General features: G+C 46.2%; 1 protein-coding gene across 1 annotated transcript in view; it reads right to left on the bottom strand.

The window, feature by feature from the left end:
* The window catches only part of TULP4 (TUB like protein 4), a 171,470-nt gene that overhangs the window by 127,244 nt on the left and 20,728 nt on the right, over nucleotides 1-23,498 (bottom strand). Inside the window, exon 2 of the mRNA XM_083176351.1 lies at nucleotides 1,561-3,689. Within this exon, the coding sequence (XP_083032477.1) occupies nucleotides 1,561-1,812 (252 nt within the window). The 5' untranslated portion in view covers nucleotides 1,813-3,689. The remainder of the gene's footprint in view (nucleotides 1-1,560; nucleotides 3,690-23,498) is intronic.

Genomic DNA, 23,498 nt, shown 5'->3' with positions numbered 1-23,498 from the left:
ATATAGATAGATATATATATAGATATATATATATATATATATATATATATATATAGATATATATATATATTCGGCACTTGCTAGGGTCATGTATAGTAGAACACCGGCACTCACTCTTTACAGAAGGAATTCAAGGCTACTCAGAGGAGCATATTTGCAACGTTTCGGGCTTCTTTATTAAGCCCGTCGTCCAAAGAGTGAGTGCCGGTGCTCTAATATAAATATATATATATATATATATATATATATATATATAATGTTTAATGAAATGAAAATAACCTCTGTCCAACTGTTAAGCTTGGGGGTGGAGCAATCATGCTTTGGGGTTGTATTGCAGCCAGTGGCTCAGGGAACATTTCACGAGTAGAAGAAAAAATGGATTCAATAAGATTCCAGCAAATTTTGGACGCTAACTTGATGCCATCTGTGAAAAATCTGAAGTTAAAGAGAGGTTGGATTCTACAAATGGATAATGATCCTAAACACACCTCAAAATCGACAGTGGATTACATTAAGTGGCGTAAACTGAATGTTTTGTCATGGCCTTCACAATCTCCTGACCTCAACATAATTGAAAATCTATGGATAGACCTTAAAAGAGCAGTGTGTCACAGACATCCCAGGAATCTCAAAGCACTTGAAAACTTTTGTAAGGAAGAATGGGTGAAGATACCTCAAACAAGAATTGAAATTGAAAGACTCTTGGCTGGCTACAAAAAGCGTTTTACAAGGTGTGATACTTGCCAAAAGGGGCAGCGTATACTATAAACTCTGCAGGGTGCCTACAATTTTTGTAGACGCCATTTTTAGTTTTCTGTTATTTTGAAATTGTAAATGATGGAAGTAAAATCAAACTTTTTTTATAAGAATTTCTAATCTGTAATTTGATGCCTTTTGGAGATTTTTCCATCTCTCCTTGGCTTTTTTTTTGCACATTAAAATGGATTTTTGTCTGGGGTGCCCAAACTTTCGATCCCCACTGTATATTATGCATTGTGCATTATTGTCCTGACGACGGGGGTCGCCGCACCCCGAAATGTTGACCTTTCAGAACATGGATTAAAGCTAATCCCCCTATATAAAAATCTATCTATCTATCTACACTGCACGGCGGCACTCAGGATTGAGTGGCGCTATCCAGTATAGCCAGGGCTATTTTTCAGTAGGCTCCAGCAGGAACTGAGGCCCTTATTCTAGTTCACTCTTTCTGACAAAATATTTCTTAGATGGACAAAACCATGTGCACTGCAGGTGAGGAAGGTGTAAAACCCCACCCAAATCCAATTATCTCTGCACAAGTAACACCTGCCTCACCTGCAGTGAACATGGTTTTGTCCATCTAAGAAATATTTTGTCAGAAAGAGTGAACTAGAATAAGGGCCTCAGTTCCTGCTGGAGCCTTTTGAAAAATAGCCCTGAGTATAGCTACATATCGCCACTGAGATCATCAGCCTGCATTCCGGAGGGCAGCAGGCAAGTAATGCCTTAACAAAGAGTGCCGATATACATCTTTTTTAAACAAAAGAACGAACACCAATGTTTATATAGTAAAACGCTCACCTCACTGTTGTGACCTCGTAGATTGAAGTTTGTCCTCTGAGGGGTGTTTCGGTCTCTCCGGCAATGGCTCAAAGTAAAAGTGACTCCTACAACCCCTCTTCCATTGCCAGTTGATAACCACCCTTCCTCATAGTAGCGCCTTCGACACACGGGTTTCTCCTTTTCACTTTTTGGCACCCTTCCCTTCCAAGAAAGGCATAAGATGTTGGAATCGCTGCAAAGAACAGGCCCATGTTCCACAGATGCATACATGCTTTCGTAAAGTTTTAGTTCAAACACCCAGATGTACAAAAAATAAAGAAAATAAGTCAAGTTCTCAAAGTCAGGTCCATTTAATTTAGGCCAAGTTCTGAAAGTGTTAAACCAGACCTTGGGCGTGCTAAATGGTCAGAGCAGATGAACATCCTCTTAATGCATAGTAACAGATATCCATGTACAAAACAACGATGGACATTTGGCTTAAAAAAATTACCCAGCAGTCTGGATTCTTATAATGAAGGTTGTGTGGTTGGTTTCCCTTTGGACATTCATGGTGACTGGTCCCGCTTTGTGTTTCCCCCTTGATGTGTTTAACCAGCAAGCTACTATGCAAAAGTATATGCAGCCTGAGATTCCAGTTTCAGGATCAGAACAGAGCTCTTTAATAGCATCACAAACATGATTCCTTAAATGAGAGGATTGTAAAGGTTTCAAGTAATTTAAGGCTTTAAAGTACATACACCAATATCCTCTAAATGCACAACACAACTGCTTTAACTCGTATTATTTTCTGACACGGAGTCACGTTCTGGCAGGTTCTTGCACCCAACACATATATTTGCATAAAAAGCAGAAGGAAAGGCACACAAACTGTGCAAAAATTATTTCCAGGACACCTTTTTTGACGGCTTTAAATAAAATCCAGTTGTGCAAAAGAGAGATTTTGAAAAACAAAAACAATAAAAACTACTATGTCTCTAGAGTACAGCTATTGCTAACCCCATTTTGGTTATTGAGCCGACCATGTGAGAAAACATATACTGTTCCTTCAAGACGTATGATCAGAAACATGGACAATCCAGAACCAATAATCCTCACAAGATCCAACATGACACAGGAATATTCGAATTAAGCTATCTGCCATGTTCATTATGAGTAGTAAATGTTACTGCAAGTGAAACATTTCCTTGTTATTTGTAAAACACTGATAAAAGAACAATGCAATTATTATTACATTGCCAATGAAGGCTTTCTATTCAATATTCAGCCCACAACAAACAGCATTACAAGTCTTAAGTGCAAAGCATTACAACCAGCAACTTTACTATAACTCCCACTTTATTGTTCAAAATGTTCCTGCTAGGAGATGTAAGGTAGGTGAAATAAAGTGTTTCTGCAAGTTCACTCCAGTATCTTTAGTGCTTTTTTTTTACCCTCTACGCTTCAGGCTCTTAATGTTAAAGTTGCAGCAGGCTTCTTATTTTAAGCCACTGATGATTTGTAAGAAACAGAGAAAGTAGGCATGTCTTTCTCCTTCGAAGAACCAGTCAACCGCCAATTTATGATTTAAATGGCATTTAGGCCATTTGAGGAAGTGAGAGAAGTGCGGGTAGAAGACATGGAGGAAAAAGTAAATTAATTTCACGACCTAGTTCACACAGTGCACAGTAAAGTCTATTTGTCAGCTGAATGCCCAGACTTGGCTCTTTAATCTAACACGCTTTCTTTCATGCTATCACCAAACATTTAGACACTGCTATTTACTGGTCTCTGGTGTGCTGCAGAAAACACATTTCCCGGTCCTTAATGATAGATCTTGTTGGAATTTATTTTTCTTCTCTCAATGTGCAGAAAAAAAATTTAGGCATTTTTTATTTATTTTGTAAATGATTTGTTGCCTAAATAACAGTCCAACGGAAAATGTATTTCTTGGTTACTTGAGTTGATGAAGGAACACCATACCACTCTAGTGATTATGGCTAGTTTTCTCTTGTTGGGAGCGATAGTATTAACAGATGGGTGAAGTAGGTAGTGTGCATAGCTGTCTGCACACGGTCAACATAGGGCAATACATTAAAGTTGGCTTTGGCAGTGCTGTGCTGTAGGGACTTGTGAGAGGTTTGTTAATCCAGGTGATTTCTTTTGGCTGCCTGTGATAAAAAAAGAAATAAAAATCATTACAGAGTTCAATTTGTAGTAGTACAATGTGCTAATCCTCAACCTATGATATACATGCCAGATTTAAAAGCAAGACTGTAAAAACACATACAAGTATCCACCAATAACCAACTCTATAATAGAACATGAGGAAATACCAACAAGATCAAGTTTCTATTACGGTATTTATGTGTTAGTTGGGCACCTACTAAGCTATTTGCTTAGTTTTACGTGTCCCCTCTCTGCGCTCGCCACACTATATAAAATCAACTCCATGCAGACATGGATAGTGGGGGTATGAGCGTAATAACTATAGTGGGCGCCCAACATACATAAGTACCTCTATTACATTTTAAAAAGGGACGAATTCAATTAGTCCAGAACATTTTTCCAGGTGCTAAAAATGGGATTTTGGGTATTCCCAAACACACATTGAAGCAACCCATTTCACCACTTATTTGGACTTTTCATCTTAAATTCCTTATTTTTGGTCAAATTTAGTCATGCTCCTGGCCATAAATGGTGCGATCAGAGCAAACAAAAATTTCAATTGAATAACCCCCCAAACACACACACACACACACACACAATCTCTTGTTACTTTAGATATTAGATCAGGTCGTTATAAGTATTTGGTACTCTTTACTTAGAAGGGCACCCACGATTTTGATCGTGGGCATCGTTAGTAAAAAATCTCGGGCATCTCGGGCATTGAATGCACTAAAAAATCGGGTGCGATCAACCGACGAGATGCCCGAGATTTCCCATAGGGAACAATGTTAAATGTCTCAATTGACCTTTTCATACCCCCACTATCCACGTCAGCGTGGAGTTGAGAATAGAAAGTGTGGCGAGCGCAGCGAGCCACCGAGCCCGAAGCGTGGCGAGCGCAGCGAGCCCCGCGAGGGTACACGGACAGCTGTGAAGCCTGCGAGGGGACGCGGATATCTGTGAAGGTATCCGCGTCCGCTCGCCTCGCTGCGCTCGCCACACTTTCTATTCTCAACTCCACGCCGACGTGGATAGTGGGGGTATGAAAAGGTCGTAGGACGCGTACCGCCGCCCCTCGCGGGCTCGCCACGCTTCGGGTTGACGTTGATCGTGGGGTGGCGTTAACAATTCGGGTGGCCATTATTCACTTCAGGGTGCCTATTTGGCCTCTGTGGCCCATTTAACATTGTTTCCTATGGAAAAATTGGGTCAATTGAGGCATTGAACAGGAAAATCGGGTCAATTGAGACATTTAACATTGTTCCCTATGGGAAATCTCGGGCATCTCGTCTGTCGCATCGCACCTGATTTTTTAGTGCATTCAATGCCCGAGATGGGCGCCCTTCTAAGTAAAGAGTACCAAGTATTTTAATTCCTCCCATAGAATCAAGGGTCACAGTCCTATGGGTTTCATTAACAAAACATAGGGCACTTATGGATTTTTTTTAGGGACCTCACTCTAAGGGGAATATGTACTAAGATGTGTATTCTACTTCACATGTGCTAATATAATAGATCTGAGGAATCAATTAGCATGCAGAAAATGAATGTGGACAATTGTATTCTCCCCTTGGCAGAATAATCTGGTGAATTCAGTCTAAGTACTCAAGGCTGTAAAAAAGTTAATTCCATTTCTTCTTATGCCCTGTGGACCATTTTTCTACATATTTTGCTTGCTGATCTATTATTTACCCATTTCGACTACATGTACAAGTAAAAAAAAAATGAATTGTATTACCCAATTAATACGAATAGCTGGTAGCATAATGATACACTGGTAGTAATGGAGTGCATTGTCTCACTCCATTCCTTCATTGATGTTAAAATACTGGGCACCAACGAGATGGACAGATGCTGCATGACAAAACCAGATGAAGCCACTGGGCAGGTGCAGCTGCCTGGTGGAGGGACTATTCGAAAAGGGTAAGATGTTGCTTATTATTGTATATTCTATATATTAATCCCATAGAGTTAAATTAATAGGTATTAAAACTTTGTTATACTTGAATCCATGAAGATCACATGAACACTAAACCTGTGGTGGAGCTACAGCAATCTTTATATATAAATACAGCATATTATATACATACATATATTTACACTCGCTTAACGAAGACATGAGAAAAAAAATGAAAAAAAAAAAATCTCTTGAAACAAATGATAAAAGGGAGAGAACGGATGAGAGGGTGTGAGAATCAGTACAGTGTATCTGCTAAGTAAATATGTTTATGACATGCTAGATCAACTGTGCTTTGTTAAAAGGTTTAAATATATATCCTCTTTTCAAAGTACTCAGGTAGAAAAGGTTCATGCTAAGAACATATCACACACTTACCTAAAATACACTTAAATCTTTTAGATTTAAACTACACCAATATGAACATTTTTAGCATAATATGCCAGAAATCAAAGGGTGCTACGTAACTAAACCAACTTTCAAACATGGAGGTGAAAGTGTGATCGTCTGGAGCTCTTTTGTTGGGTCGCAAGTTGTCAATTTGTAGAGTGAGCAGTACTCCGAGCCACAAGGGCTATCACAGATTTTGCCTATGCCTAGTTGGCCAAAGGTGGATCCTGTAGCAAGAAAATGATCCAATACAATTCCAGGCCATGCAAAAACTAACCTTAATTTCGTACATATTCTACAGCGCTTTACAGAAAATATTTTTCTGTGCAATATCAATGAAATTTATATTCTATAATCTCCAACATATGTACCAACACTAAGGCTCTATAGGGTCTAGAACGGACCTACTAGTATATTTTTGGATTTTACTGGAGTGCCAGGTGGAAACCCACTCAATCTTGGGGAGAGAGCATACAAAGTACACAGTTAGACCATGGACGCAGGGCCGGTGCAAGGCACCGGAGCGCCCCAGGCGAGTCGGGGTGGGGGCGCCCCGGTGCCGGGGGGGGGGGGTACCTGTCCAGCGGCGCTGTGTATTTAAATCTGGCGGCAGAGGCAGTCCCTGCAGTCCATTAGAAATCACGAGCGCTATCCGCCGGGCTATGCGGAAGCACTTCTAGTGTGAAAACACTGACAGCACGCTGATTGGCTGAGATCAGCGTGCGCCGTGCTGCCAGAGTTTTCACACTAGAAGCGCTTCCGCATAGCCCGGCGGATAGCGCTCGTGATTTTTAATGGACTGCAGGGACCCCCGCTGCCTCCGCCGCCAGATTTAAATACACAGCGCCTTAGGACAGGTAACCGGGCGGAACAAAATGCCGCCCTCCAGTGGCCGGCGCCCTAGGCAAATGCCTAGATTTGCCTAGTGGTGGCGCCGGCCCTGCATGGACGGAATGCTAAACATAACACCAAACTGAACAAGATGGTAGATTTCAAATCATGGAATGGCCAGCACAGAATCCAGAGTTAAAAATGTGCTGGTTTTGGATGAATAGACAGAAGGGTAAAAGTAAAGCTACCTCTATTTGTGGGAATTCTACAACAATGCCAGAAAAAACTTCCATAACCATATTTTAATTTCCATCGTAGAAAAATGCTTCCATGTGTGTTCAAAAGGTGGATCTGTAAAAAGTGGCTACATTGCAGTAAACCATTATATTCAGTTTTCCTAAAAAAAAAATAGGATTTTAATACCTACCGGTAAATCCTTTTCACTGAATTCAGATGGGGTACTGAGGTCTTATAACCTTGGGGATTAGAGGGTATCCGACAGGAGACAGGCACATAACATTTTCTTCAACCAGGGTGTGCTGGCTCCTCCCCTCTATATCCCCCTACTAGCCAGTTAAGAAACTGTGCCCGAAGGAAGGATAACGTATGTGAGGTAGGAACTAATCATTAAGATAACGTGGTGAGATTCGCGCCAGCACACCACAACACACACAACAACTCTCTCAACTAAACGTAGTTAACCTCGTCATTGTGTTACTTAGTAACATAAATGTATTTTTATGGAGCAATATAGTCACCAAAAAACTCAGCTGCTCCTAACAGGTCAATGGACCTATAACTTATCAAAAAAACAGACTTTGCAATAGCAAAACGGTAACAACAGGATAGTAACCTGTGCAACAGAGCCCCGCACTGAGGCGGGCGCTCAGTACCCCATCTGAATTCAGTGAAAAGGATTTACCGGTAGGTATTAAAATCCTATTTTCACCTTCATTCAGGATGGGGTACTGAGGTCTTATAACCTTGGGGAGGTCCCAAAGCTTCCAGAAAGGGCGGGAACGTGCGGAGCCTGTTGCAACACCGCCTGCCCAAACTGGGTATCATCCCTGGCCACAGTGTCAAACTTGTAAAATTTGACGAAGGTATGTTGACCAGACCAGGTGGCAGCTCTACATAGCTGCAAAGCTGACACACCCCGAGCAGCCGCCCAGGATGCTCCTACGGCTCTAGTGGAGTGCGCTCTCAGAGATGCCGGTATAGTCAGATGTGCTGACACATATGCTTGCTGTATAGTAGAACGAATCCATCTAGCAATTGATTGCTTCGATGCCGGGCATCCCTTCTTTTGTGTGTCATACAACACAAAAAGACACTCCGTCTTACGGATCCTTGATGTTCTTTTCACATAGATCTGTAGAATTCTAGCCACATCAAGTGACTCAGGAATATCCTTATGACCTGAGCAAGACGGAACCACAATCGGCTGGTTCATATGGAACGCCGAGACCACTTTTGGCAGGAACTGCTGTCTCGTCCTAAGTTCCGCCCTGTCTTGATGGAAAATCAAGTAAGGGCTCTTGCAAGAAAGAGCACCAAGCTCAGAAACTCTTCTGGCCGAGGCCAGAGCCAGTAATGTCACCGTCTTCCAGGTGAGGTATTTTAAATCTATGGAGTCCACTGGTTCAAACCAGGCTGACTGCAGAAACTCTAGGACCACATCTAGGTCCCAGGGCGCCGTTGGCGCCACAAATGGAGGCTGTATCCTTAAGACTCCTTGTAGAAAAGTCTGAACCTCAGGGTAGACCGCCAACTTTTTCTGGAAAAATACAGAAAGAGCCGATATTTGGACCTTTAAAGACCCCAGCCGGAGTCCCTTCTCAAGGCCCACCTGCAGAAAAAACAGGAAACGGTCCAACTTGAAATCTGCTGGTGGAAAACTCATGTTTTCGCACCAGGACACATATCTACGCCAGATCTTATGGTAGTGTGCGGCTGTCACTGCCTTTCTGGCCCGGGTCATGGTGTTTATGACCGAGGAATGAAATCCCTTTTGAGCTAAGATGTTCCGCTCAATCTCCAGGCCGTCAAACGAAGACGCCCTAAGTCCTGGTAGACGAAGGGGCCTTGTACCAGAAGGTCTCTTCTTAGAGGCAGCCGCCACGGGTCTTCTATCAGCATGTTTTGCAGACTTGCGTACCATGCTCTCCTGGGCCAATCCGGTGCTATTAGGATTGCCTGCACCCGCTGATGCCTGATCCTCTGTAGTACTCTCCCCAAAAGTGGGAGGGGCGGGAATATGTATACTAGGTCGTATGCCCATTCCGCTGTCAGAGCATCTGTTGCCTCTGCTTGAGGATCTCTTGTCCTTGAGCAATACCTTACCACCTTGTGGTTGGTCCTCGAGGCCATTAAATCTATCTGTGGGAGCCCCCACAGATCTACAATGCTTCCGAACACTTGAGGATGCAGACTCCATTCCCCGGGGTGGAGGTCGTGACGACTCAGGAAGTCCGCCTCCCAGTTGTCCACCCCGGGTATGAAGATGGCAGATATTGCCACCGCATGTGTCTCTGCCCATGTCAGAATCTTGAAGGCTTCTCTCATGCACGCTCTGCTCTTCGTGCCGCCCTGGCGGTTTATATATGCAACAGTCGTTGCATTGTCTGACTGGACCTGTATCGTCTGCTGTTCCAGGAGGGAGTGAGCCTCTAGAAGAGCATAGTGTACTGCCCTCAGCTCCAAGATGTTTATGTGGAGCTGAGTCTCCAAGAAGGACCACCTGCCCTGGAACCGCCTTTCTTGTACCACCGCCCCCCAGCCCTGTAGGCTGGCATCTGTGGTCAGCAAGATCCAGTTCTGGATCCCGAATATCCTCCCTGCCAGGAGATTTGGCGTATGTAGCCACCACTGTAAGGACTGCCTTGCCTTGACAGACAGGCGAATTAACCTGTGCATGTGGATGTGGGAACCCGACCACTTGCTCAGCAGGTCCCACTGAAAGGTTCGAGAGTGAAGTCTCCCGAACTGCAGAGCCTCGAAAGAGGCTACCATCGTTCCCATCAGTCTGATGCAGAGGTAGACCGAGACTCTTTCTGGGGCTAGCACCTCCCCCAACAGCTGTTGTAACGCTGTAATCTTCTCCCTTGGAAGAAATACCCTTTTTTCCACCGTGTCCAAAATCATCCCCAGAAACTGGAGGCGTTGGGACGGAATCAGTGATGACTTTTGTATATTGAGGATCCATCCGTGTTGGGACAGGAGCTGCCTTGTCATCTCTATGGCCCTCAGCAGCTTGGACACTGATACTGCTTTTAGCAACAAGTCGTCCAAGTATGGGATGATGTTTATCCCTTGAGTCCTTAGTAAGGACATCATCTCCGCCATCACTTTGGTGAAGACTCGTGGGGCTGTTGAGAGCCCAAACGGTAGGGCTTGGAACTGAAATTGTTCGTCCAGGATTGCAAACCTCAGGAAGGTTTGGTGTGGGGCCCACACCGGTATGTGGAGGTACGCGTCCTTCACATCGATGGACGCTAGATATTCTCCCTCCTCCAATCCTGCAATCACTGCTCTCAGGGATTCCATCTGGAATTTGAACACCCTCAAGTATGGGTTCAAGGATTTTAAGTTTAGGATGGGTCGGACCGACCCGTCCGGTTTTGGAACCAGAAATAGGTTTGAAAAGTAACCCTTGTTCCTTTCTGCAGCTGGAACTGGTATGATGACCTGAGCTAGGACCAGCTTTTGTACAGCTTGTCTGAGGAGTCTGCGATCCTCTGCTGCTGCAGGGAGTCCAGACCTGAAATATCTCTGGGGGGGGGTTCTTTCGAACTCCAGCCTGTAACCGTGTGAAATAATGGCCCTGACCCAAGGGTCTAGGCCGGATGCATCCCACACGTGACTGAAGAACCTCAGTCTTGCCCCCACCGCGGGGAAATCCCGAGGTGGGAGTGGCCCGTCATGCAGCGGGCTTAGGCGTAGCTGCGCCACGTTCTCTTGTGGCAGCAGTTGCTGCCTTCCTAGGCTTACCTCTGGCGCCTCTATTGGCGGAGGAGCCTCCCCTGGCCCTGGACCGAAATCTGGAGGTCCGAAAGGACTGCTGTGTATTCCCTGTTGAAGGGCGTTTTACCGGGGTGGAGGCTGATGGGAGGAATGTGGACTTACCAGCCGTAGCCTTTGATATCAGATCATCCAGTTCACTCCCAAAGAGTCTATCTCCTGTGAAGGGTAGGCTCTCTACACTGCGCTTTGAGTCCGCGTCAGCGACCCATTGCCGCAGCCACAGGGCCCTGCGGGCCGACACAGCCATGGCCGAGTTCCGGGCATTAATTGCACCCAACTCCTTCTGTGCCTCGCACATCATCCTTGCTGTGTCCTGTATGTGGCGTAGCTTTTCAGCTACCGTAGGTACATCCATATCACCTAACAGGCCCTCCTGTATCTGGCCTGTCCATGTGAAGATGGCTTTTGCCATCCAACAACTAGCAAGCACCGGGCGTTGGGAAGCCCCACTGGCTGTGTACATAGCCTTTAAAGTGCTATCTAGTTTCCTATCTACCATGTCCTTTAAGGTAGAGGTACCTGGGACTGGGAGCACCACCTTCTTTGAGAGGCGGGACACTGAAGCGTCTACAACAGGGGGTTCCTCCCACACCTTTCTACCCGTGGGTTCAAAAGGAAAGGTGGATTTAAAACGTTTGGACAATGTAAAACGTTTCTCTGGATTTTTCCAGGCAGCTTTGAACACCTCTTCTAAATCAGACTGTTCAGGAAAGACTATGTCCTGCCTTCTGTGTGACACAAAGAATGGGTCACCCTCGACTGGTGTGGCTAGAGGTAAATCTAGTACTTCTCTAACAGCAAGGACTAAATTTTCAGTACCCTGAATGTTAGACTGAGACGCCTGTGAATCTACAATATCATCATCTGCGTCACCATCGCCATCACCATTGCCATCACCATCATCCATATCAGAGTCAGGTGCCACGGCCTCAAGTGTCCTCTTGCGGGACAACCCTGGTAAGGGTGTAAGAATATCCACCCTTGCTGACAGGACCTTTAAGTCCTGTTGGACTTGCTTTGTCTGTAAGCTATTTGTCGCCAGCTGTGATGAGACAGTCTCTAACATGGCTTTCATACCAGTAGCCCATGAAGGTTCCTGGGAGTCAGCCTGCGAGCTACTGCGCTGCGGAGACATGCTACTGAGCTGAGGTGACATACACTGATCACAAGCGACTTGTGAGGTAGTGCTGGGAGCAAACTTGTTGCTGCAAATCATGCAGGTTATTTTTCTCACCATTGTTGGAGAGATAATACCCCCTTTACACACTGCAATCACGCTGAACACACACACAGTGAATGTACAGTAGGATATATGTAGCTAACACTCTATGTGTAGGATCACATATATCTATATGACAGTGTAAAGTCTGCTTAATTAGCAGTGGGGGACTCAGAGTAAAATGGAGGACACCAGCACCCTGTAACCTGGACTATCGATTTGATAGACCGGCGTTAAAGCACAAACACAATATAAACGATACTGTGTGCTGCTATCTGTGGTTTAAAGCACAGAGGAAGCGCTATCAAGCGCTATACTTGCTGTCTCTGCTGAACGATCTCTCTCCCTTCAAGGCTGCGCTGAGGAGTGATCTCCGCTCTGCTGTAATGGCGCCAAACAGCATGAGAAGAAGCAGGAAGCAGTGTACAGGCGCGCTCAGGTCCCGCTCTGAGCTAAGCCCCGCCCCTTGTAATGGCGTCTGGGCTATACTGATATTTATACTGGCGCCTGGTAATCCTTTTTAAAAAAGGATTTCCTCACATAGCGGTATATGCCCTGGTGGTCCAGTGGCAATGCCTGGCATCCAGTGTCAGCGTGGCTGCAGTGTTAAAACATCTGCGCGCGATCCCTGTGCAGGGTCACCGCGCCGCCATCGCCGTTATGCCGCACTCAAATCCGGCGTCCCCACTGAGGGGACCCGGTTAACACTCACCACCGACGTATTCAGGCTGAGCCAGGGGTGTGCGGCAGCTGGGGGTGTGCTCGCTGCAGCGCGATGCCCGCGGTAACAGCACCCTCTCAGGTCGGTGGACCTGCAGCAGGGATCAGCTCGGTTCCTTAAGAGGCCTGCAGCAGTCCCTACCCCGGCTTCCCTCGTCGCAGGGAAGCTGTTAAGCCCAAACAGCAACCCAAAAATAATAAACTAAAATAAATTGAAGAAAAACTCTCTGGAACTCCAGGAGTGTGCATCCTCTCCTGAGGGCACATTTTCTAAAACTGGCTAGTAGGGGGATATAGAGGGGAGGAGCCAGCACACCCTGGTTGAAGAAAATGTTATGTGCCTGTCTCCTGTCGGATACCCTCTAATCCCCAAGGTTATAAGACCTCAGTACCCCATCCTGAATGAAGGTGAAAAGTGTGTTATGACTTTTAATCTCCAATGGTTTATTTTGGGCTTCCTTTTCACACTGAGATTAAAGCAAGACATTAAATGCAAATTTCAATAAAAACTGGAAAAAATGTGTTTTCTATGACCTCTGATTGGTACTGTTAAGTCAATTCATCTTAAGTCAACCAAAGAGAATGTATTTACTATTTTCTTAAGAGGAATATTGCTGCCCATACACGCTGCTAAGCGTGCTGAGCCGATGTGTGCTTTGAGGTGCGCGCTCCCGCGCACCTCATCGCACAGTACAAAAAGTATGTGCTTGCACATACGTTTTGTACCTAGTTCTCATCAAATCGCATCGCATTGCATGCACAACGTGTGCACATGCAATGCAATGCGATTTGATCTGTGCTAGTACAGCACGGAAAGCACGCTTATAAAGCAGCGTGTATGGGCTGCTTATGTTAGCATTTGACACTGACACTTTCTATCTCCAATACTTGTCAATCACTGCTTCACAGCAACCACTCATTCAGAAAGATCATGTAATATTGAGCATCTTAATTACCACACAAAACTCAGATTCCATTTTTTTTTACCATTTCACAAGCCCACAAATCACATGTGGTATAAAGAACTCGAATACAGAACAGCTTAATCTGAAAGTGATACCAATTTTTGCATAATTGGTTTTATAGAAGCAAATAATAAATCGGAAACCGCTCAGCCTGCAATGAAATTACCTAAAGGTGCCCATACACGGTACAATTATTGTATACAATTTGGACTAGAATGCATCGCATACGTTTTGAAATGCAATGAGATACAATGCAATGCAATCTAGTACAAAGATGTGAAGCACATACTTTTTGAGATGCACTTTTTCTCCCAAAAAAGTGGGGGGAAAAGTATGTGCGTCTTATGGAGCGAATACTTCAAAAAGCACCGGATCCTGGATGCTGCACCAGCATCTCAGGAGCTGCAGCAGAGCCCACTCCCCCCTCCCCTGGTACTTGTATGCCCGTTCCCCCCTGGTACTTGTCAGCTCACAGAGGTCCGGGCAGCAGGGATCATGCAGTGTGCTGTGGGGTCCGTTCGCCGAATGGGAAATCATCAGTGGGGTCCCTGGGGCAGATGGGAACTAGCACTACAAATGTGAGCTGACAAGTACCAGGGAGGGGGGAGGAGCAGGCATACAAGTACCAGGGGAGGGGGGGGGGGAGCAGGCGTACAATATTAAATATTTTATTACACTTTTTGGTTCAGAATATTTTTTTTCCTGTTTTCTGCCTCTAAAACTACAGTAGGTGCATCTTAACTCAAGCACGTCTTATAGAGTGAAAAATATGGTAACTTATTCTTAGCTGCAAGGCAAAAACAGATCACAACACAATAGTTTCTATCTCAGTTATGTGTAAATCTTCTGGAACCTAGCAAACAACTGTTCCTGATCATTCAAGTAAAGCAAGGTGAAGGAAAGGTTTAACTAGACAATTCTTTAAAAAACTTATTTGCTGTGTCAGGGAGAACAAAGGTTATTCAAAAATAATTTATGGAAAGGAAAAAAAAAATTATTCTTTCATTTAGCTTTTATTTTTGCCTGTAGAATCACACAAATAAAGAAAGTTGTGAGCCAAAATGTAACAATAATCATCAAATACTGCAATTAATATTGCTGCCAGCTCCAGTATGAATCAAAATAGAAACTATCACATACAGCTCTGCCATATGAACAGTAAATAATAACTGGAAAACTGGGGCCACCATTCAAAATATTTATGGTTTGTGACTAACTGGAATTATTCGATAAATCAGTGGTTCCCTTATGTTTTTGAATCTCGGTTTCCAGGAGTATCCACCCCATTTCCAAAGCATCATAAGGACAAAAAGTTTAAGAAACTGCATAAAATATTATCACCCTTAAGTTATTATGTAGTGATAATCAGAATTACACTTCTTTATCCACATTTTTTATGATTGGTGGCCATGAACAGTGATTTTGCCGATCAGACTGACAAAAAAAAATAAAAATAAAAAAAAAAATAAAAAAAAAAAATCAGGATTTTGGGTACCTGCCGGTAAATCCTTTTCTCGTAGTCCATATGGGATACTGGGTCCAATACTATGGGGATAGAGATCCTCCGCAGGAGAGACCGGCACATTAAAACTTTCAGTGTGGGTGCACTGGCTCCTCACCTCTATCTCCCTTCACTAGTCAGTTAATGAAAAACTGTGCCGAAGGAGAGCTATGTGAGGAGGTATTTGAACAAATAATGTGGTGATATTCTCACAGCACACCCACACAAAACAAAAAAAATAAGAAAAAAAGACGTGAATCATAACTTTTGAGCTCACCAATAACTGTTGAATAAAGTCAATATATGACAACAAGCCCTAACATTGTAAACAGTGTCTTACAGCAGGAATGCCGCACAGAGGCGGGCTCCCAGTATCCCATTGTTAAGGTTTCGGGGCGTCCACGCTGACCCTAACTCCGTTGTCTCGGACTAGCAGTTGACGGACACGTGCGGTGCTAGGCTTCGCCTATAATAGCCGCGTCCGAAAGAGCCAGTTAGGCCGGCTCTAACCCCGATGCCACCAGGTCTTGTGTGTGACAACGTGTCTGCTAAGGCTAGCCGACAACAAGGGGAACCTCTAACTAGTGCGGAGCTAAGCGAGGAGCCCTGAACCTCCTAAGGAGGGGTGACTCTTCCGAGATGGCAATAAGGATGTATACAGTCAATGGCAACAATGCTCTGAGGTGGTATATAACAATCAATGGCAACAATGCTCTGAGATGGTATATATAACAATGCTCTGAGGTGGTATATAACAATCAATGGCAACAATGCTCTGAGGTGGTATATATAACAATCAATGGCAATTCCTGCAACCTTCAAATACACACGGCTGAGATGGCAAACAGCTTACGTAGTAAGAGAGGAAGATATGGGAAACGTTCCCACTTATCTGGTAGGTGCACAGGAATGCTGCTGAGCGCAAGGACAAGGCAGGGTCTGGGCTGGAAAGCTGGAAGGCTAGAGGAAAATCTCACAGGACAGGTAACCAACAGCTGACAGACAGGACTGGCCTCTGGAACCGGGAACACTCTGGACAGGACGTCAGAACTATATCCGGCGTCTGACCAGAGGCTTGAGGGGTTTAAATACATTGACCAGCCAATGCCTGCCCTGCAGCTGCGAGTGGAGACAGCTGAGAGCTAAACCCCTTCCTCCCTGCGGCTGCCTGGCGTCCCCCGTCGCCTAGGCAACCGCTGCTGCTGGGGAGGAAGTGGCGATGCACTGCTCCCCGCCTCCCTAGCCCTGCCTGTCAGTGTGGTCCTACAGCGGCGTCCTGGTTGCCGGGCAACGGCCAGGACGCGCTGCTGGGAGACCATCGGGCGGCGGCGGAAGCTGCTAGTGCGGCTAGCAATACTGTCCCCGCCCGCCGTCGTGGTCACGCAGCGGCGTCCCGGTTGTCGGGCAACAGCCGGGACACGCTGCCGGGAGCCCGTCGGGCAGAAGCCACCAGCGCGGCTCGTAACACCCATATGGATTATGAGAAAAGGATTTACCGGTAGGTACCCAAAATCCTATTTTCTCTACCGTCCAATGGGGTACTGAGTTCAATACTATGGGGAGGTCCCAAAGCTACCAGAACAGGCGGGTATGTGCGGAGTCTGCTGTAGAATGCTTGTCCCAACTGGGCCAGAGTATGAAATCTGTAAAACCTTACAAATGTGTGATGACCTGACCAAGTTGCAGCCCTGCAAAGCTGCAGGGCCGAGACCCTCCGGGCAGCCGCCCAAGAAGTCCCGACGAATCTGGTAGAATAGGCCTTCAACAAAGGTGGAAGAGACAAACCAACCTTTGCATATGCCTGTTGAATCGTGCATTGAATCCAACATGCAATGGTCAGCGTAGAAGCAGGAGAGCCCCTATTCTGCACATCATAAAGCACAAAAAGACTATCAGTCTTAAGGATTCTGGCTGTGCGCTTAACATACACCTTTAGAGTGTGAACCACATCCAATGAAGTAGGTATAGCTGGATGTGCCGCGCTGGAAGGAACAACAATCGGTTGGTTGAGGTGGAACGCCGACACAACCTTCGGTAGGAAGTGCGGCCTTGTCCTGAGCTCCACCCAGTCCTTATGAAACACCAGGTAAGGGCTCTTATATGACAACGCGCCAAGTTCAGACACCCACCTGGCTGAAGCCAAGGCCAGCAGGACAAAAGCCTTCCAAGTAAGAGGTTTCAACTCAGATTCTTTCAATGGAACAAACCAAGAGGACTTTAGAACGGTTAGAACCATGTCCAAGTCCCAAGGCGCAGTAGGTTGCACAAAAAGTGGGCTGAATCCTCAGAACCCCTTGTAAAAAGGTTTGAACCTCCGGCAAGGCCGCCAGTTTCTTCTGAAAGAACACTGACAGAGCCGAGTTTTGGACCTTCAAGGAACCCAATCGAAGTCCCAGCTCCAAGCCAGCCTGAAGGAATCTTAACAGATTGTTCGGATGAAATACAGCTGGTGGTAAGCCATTCTTCTCACACCAGGCCACGTATTTCCGCCATATTACATAGTAGTGAGAAGAAGTAACTGGCTTCCAGGCTTTTGTCATGGTGACAATGACCGAGGTATGTAGGCCCTTATGGTCGAAGATCTGCCGCTCAACCTCCAGTCCGTTAAACGTAGCCACTGCAAGTCCTGATAGACGAACGGCCCCTGGAGGAGTAGGTATTTTCTTAGAGGAAGCCGCCACAGGTGAATAGAGCCACCGCTGTAGAGAGAGCTTGGTCCGTGTTGCCAGGCAAATCTTCCTGTGCATTTGCAGTGGGGACCCCCGACCACTTCGTCAGAATATCCAGCTGGAAGGTTCTGGAGTGGAATCGACCAAACTGGAAAGCTTCGAACGAAGCCACCATTTTGCCCGACAACCTGAGGCAGAGATGAACTGGAACCAGAGGGTTCGATAGGACCTCTCTCACCAGTTGCTGTAGTGCAGTGGCTTTTTCCTCCAGCAGAAAAACCTTCTGTTCCGTCGAGTCCAGAATCATGCCAAGGAACACCATTCTCTGGCTCGGGATCAACGAGGACTTTGGAATATTCAAAATCCATCCGTGGTCTCTTAGAAGCTGCATGGTCAGATTGAGAGCACTCCTCAAGGCCTCTTTCGATTCTGCCTTGATCAGCAGGTTGTCTAGGTAAGGTATCACATTTACCCTTTGAGCCTGAGAAGGGACATGATTTCTGCCATTAACTTTGTAAAGACGCATGGAGCCGTAGGCAGCCCAAAACTGGTAATGATAGTTTCCCAGCACAAATATTAGGAAGATTTGATGTCGGGGCCAAATTGGGATGTGCAAGTAGGCGTCCTTCACATGTACGGAGGCTAGGAACTCCCCTTGTTCCAGACTGGCAATTACCAAACGGAGAGACTCCATTCTGAATTTGAACACCTGAAGAAAGGGGTTCGTGATTTTAGATTCAGAATGGGCCTTACTGAACCGTCCGGTTTTGGTACAAGGAATAGGTTGGAATAGTATCCCTGACCTTGTTCCGGCCTTGGAACCGGTAGAATTACCCGTGACTGAAGGAGCTTGTGAATAGCTCCCTGACGGAGAGTCCGATCCTCCATTGAGGCTGGAAGGGCCGACCTGAAATATCTTCGGGGAGGGGGCTTGGCGAACTCCAGCCTGTAGCCTAGTGAAATAAGACTCCTGGCCCAGGAATCTAGGCACGAGGCATCCCACACGTGGCTGAAGTGCGACAGTCGTGCTCCCACCTCAAGAATTTCTCGTGGTGGGTGGACACAGTCATGCAGCAGGCTTGGAGGAAGCTGCGGCATTTGTACGGTCCTGGTGACCTGAGGGATTAGGTTTCCTTGTGCCTCTGTTGGCATTGGAGGCACCCCTAGCCTTGGGGCGAAACTTAGATGCACGGAAGGACTGCTGGGAGAAGCTTGTGAAAGTGTGTTTTACAACAGTGGGTGCTGACGGGAGGAAAGTGGATTTACCTGCCGTAGCCTTGGAAATCCAGTCATCCAGCTCACCTCCAAAGAGCCACTCACCTGTGAAAGGAATATTTTCCACACTTTTCTTAGAATCCACATCAGCAACCCACTGAAGCAACCACAGTGCCCGCCGGGCTGACACAGCCATGGCCAAATTGCGTACGTTTATTACGCCCAATTCTTTCTGTGCCTCACAAAGCACCCTTGCCGTGTCCTGAACATGATGCAGATTGTCACCTATCTGAGCCACGGACATGTCCCCTAACACACCCTCCTGGATTTGTGTGGACCAAGTATAAATGGCCTTAGCCATCCAATAACTGGCCAGTACTGCCGTTGGGAAACCCCGCTAGCCGTGTACATGGACTTGAGCGTAGCTTCAAGTCATCTATCCGCAACATCCTTGAGAGTGGATACACCCGGGACTGGTAGCAGTACTTTCTTTGAAAGGCGGGAAACAGACGAGTCCACCACAGGTGGCTCGACCCACTTCTTTCTTCCTGCAGGATCAAAAGGGTATGCATTAGCAAACCGCTTGGAGAGCTGGAACCTCTTTTCAGGGATCTGCCAGGCACTTTTAAATGCATTCTCTAACTCTGCTTGCTCAGTAAAATACACTGGCTGTCTTTTCTGGGTCATAAAGAAAGGATCCACTTCAGTGGGTTCCTCCAAAGGAAGTTCTAAAACTTTCCTAATGGCTCTAATTAAGGGCTCAAGCCCATGTGCCGAAGCCTGTTCTTGAACAGTATCCTGTTCAACCCCCTCCTCCCCTTCATCTAGGATGTCGTCATCATCCTCAGTATCAGGGGCCATTGCCGCAGCAGGCCTCTTTTGAGGTTGTGCAGGCGGAGGGGTGAGGATGTAACCCTTGCAGACAGAATGGTCAGTTCCCTCTGCACCCTCTGTGTCTGCTGAGTGTTTGTAGGACAGCTGGGAAGCAACAGAGTGCAGCAGTGTTTTAATGCTGCTGGCCCAATCAGGCTCTTGACTATCTGCCTGTGACCCCCCAGCAAGTTGTGGGGGTACCCCACTGACCTGAGTGGCCACACCACTAGGCTGTGGTAAGATACAAGGTTCACAGGTAACCTGAGACTGTGACGCTGGTATGAATTTTGTGCTGCACACCATGCAGGTTAATTTCTTTACCATGATGAGGCTTCACCTAAAAACCCCACAGTAGCACACACACACACACACACACACACAACAATTCAATCAGACTGTAACTATACACAGTATGTATATATCAATTACACTCTATGTGTTAGTGACTACTGCAGTGTGTTAAACAAGTGCTTAACTAGCCAGTGGGGTAGAAATCATAGCAAAATGGGGGACCAGTACACCCTAAACCTTAGCTCACAGATTAGGGAGAGAGAGAGCTGGTATAACAAACAGAGTGATATAACAAACACAGTAATATACAAAGCTAGATAACGCTGCAGTACTAAATTGCTTTTCAACTTGCTGTCTCTGCTGCTGACAAGGATCTTGGATCCACAATGCCACCGAGGAGCTGTAATGGCGACCTCTGGAAGCATGAAGAGACTGGAAGCAGAGACAGGGCGCGCCCAGCAGAGCCTGGTGCCGCTCTGAGTGAAGCCCCGCCCCGACGGAAAATAGCAATGGTTATCCCTGGTGGTCCAGCGGCAATCCCCCTATGCCAGTGTGATTATGGGTGGGGGGGGGGGGTGTCGCGCGGCACCTGCGTGAGGGCCGCCACCGTCTTGCCTCACAGAGCCAGTACTCACCACAGACGACTGTCAGGGGTGTGCGGCAGCTGGGGGGCTTGCTCGCTATAGTGCAATGCTGTGCGGTGACAAGCCCCACACAGGACGGATATCCTGCAGCAGGGTCAGCTCTGCACATTAAGAGGCTGACCCTTCCCCTGACTCCCACGAGGTAGGACAGCTGCTTGGTCAACACAGTGCCCCAAAATAATAAACTAAATAAAAACTGTAGAAAAAAAAACTCTGGAGCATCCAGAAGCACTGCCTTTCTGAGGCACATTTTTCTAAACTGACTAGTGGAGGGAGATAGAGGAGCCAGTGCACCCACACTGAAAGTTTTAATGTGCCTGTCTCTCCTGCGGAGAATCTCTATCCCCATAGTATTGAATCCAGTATCCCATTGGACGGTAGAGAAATTATTTTAATTTTGTACTGGATCGACAATCCTTAGCAGGCCTGCCATTAAAATTGCATTGATTTTGGTCATACTTGCCTACCAGGTCCTAAAAATCGAGTCACCCTCCCGGCCCCCCGGAACGGTGGGCAAGATTCCCACATTTACCGGGGTTCCCCGCATCCGCCCCCTTCCGGTGAAATATCGGCATTTGTGGCTCTTTGCGAGCTAAAATGACAAAAATTAGCTGCCATCAATATCAGTGGCAGCGGGGACTCGGCAGGTACATACACATAAGCACACACATACACACTGGACATGGAGAAAATGGGTGCAAGTACTGTATTTAACATGATTTTTGTCAGCCAAGGGCATGTGCTACTGTTGCAGACAGGCAGTCATCTGAATATATTGTGGCACTTGTACATAAATTGTACCTTCCATTTGCCTAGCAATGCAAGTCAACTCTGTATCAGCCTCAAAGGCCCCTATACAATATAAAATTTGGGCCCAATTTCACTTGATTCAGGTGGATCCGGCTGAGAAATCGAGTGAAATCAGCCAAAATCGCATGTGTAGGACATCCAATCTGAACCAATGTGCGGTCCCGTACGCATCGGACCGAAGTCGGAAGTCAGATGTGCTGAATGTCCGACCTCCGACTCAACCCCCCCCCCCCATGTATCACATGTGACGGCTCATGGGGCATTGTATGCAACTTGCCAATTAGAACTAGTAGAAAGTATGTTAAAAAATATTCATAAATCTATTGATTATAAAGAAACTTCGGAACCTGTGGTTGGTCAAGATTTACTGTTTAAATATTGGTTCCAAGAGAGGAAGTTGTTTCAGGGTGCACAACATGATAAAGCATCTGATCTCTATAGAGTGGCTTACTATGGACAAGAGATTGGGTTGAGTACCCAGATTGGAACGTATGTATTCTTTTAAAGATGAACAGTTCCTTTCAGGGTGTTCAGTGCCTAAGGTGGACACATCAGTGGCCGAGCTGATCTTAAAACTATGATTCCTTTAGAGGATGGAGCAATGCTAAAAGTAGTGGGGGAGACTCAGAGGTATATGGGAACACCAGCATACCCTTAAACCTTAGCATCTTAGATTTAGGGACTGGTAAATGTATGCTTGTGTATATAATATATACACACATCAAGTGGCTGCAAAGCACACAGAAGTGCTAATTTGCAGTATACTTGCTGTCTCTGCTGTTTGATCTCTTCCCCCAAAGGCTGCACTGTTGAGGAGTCGTTGCTGATTTCCGTAATGGCACCCACTGAGGAAGAAGCAGGAAGCAGTGTATAGGCACGCTTCAGGCTCTGGTCCCGCTCTGAGCTAAGCCCGGCCCCTCAATAATTATTTGTACCCGTGGATGTTTTTATTGGCTAAAAACATCCAAGGGTACAAATAAGAATCATAATAGGTCTTTAAAAATTTCAGAACATACTATACAACAAGGGATAAGCTATTAAAACCTAGGTTGAACTCAATGGATGCAAGTCTTTATTCAGCCACATCTACTATATAACTCTAATGGCGCCAGGGCTATACTTATTTTTATACTGGCACCTGTGTTAAAACAAGTTAACAGCAGAATCGGAACATGCCCTGGTGGCCCAGTGGCAGCCCTTGGCATCCAGTGTGAGCGGGGCTGTAAGCGGTCCCTGGGCAGGAACACCGTCGCCACCATCTTGCCGCACATGAACCGGGGTACCCCACTGTAGGGACACTGGGTAACACTCACCACTGATGACTTCAGGCTGAGCCAGGGGTGTGCGCGCTGCAGTGCAATGCCCACAGTAACAACACCCACTCAGGTCAGTGGACCTGCAGCAGGGATCAGTTCGGTATCTGAAGAGGCCAGCAACTGTTCCTTCCCCTGGCTTCCCTCGAAGCAGGGAAGCTGTATAGAAAACAGCAACCCCAAAATAATAAAGTAAAGTGAATTGAAGAAAAACTCTCTGGAGCTCCAGGAGTGTGCATCCTCTCCTGAGGGCACATTTTCTAATGGAGGGGAATGAGGGGGAGGAGCCAGCACACCCTGGTTGAAGAAATTGTATGTGCCTGTCTATTCCCCAATGTATTGAGACCTCAGTATCTCATATGAATGTTAGTGAAACGGTTATTACTAAAG

Source organism: Crinia signifera, chromosome 3 (assembly GCF_055691185.1).
Source record: "Crinia signifera chromosome 3, ASM5569118v1, whole genome shotgun sequence".
NCBI lineage: Eukaryota > Metazoa > Chordata > Amphibia > Anura > Myobatrachidae > Crinia > Crinia signifera.
Note: the sequence above shows the minus strand (reverse complement) of the source record. Positions and strands in the feature narration are given on the sequence as shown.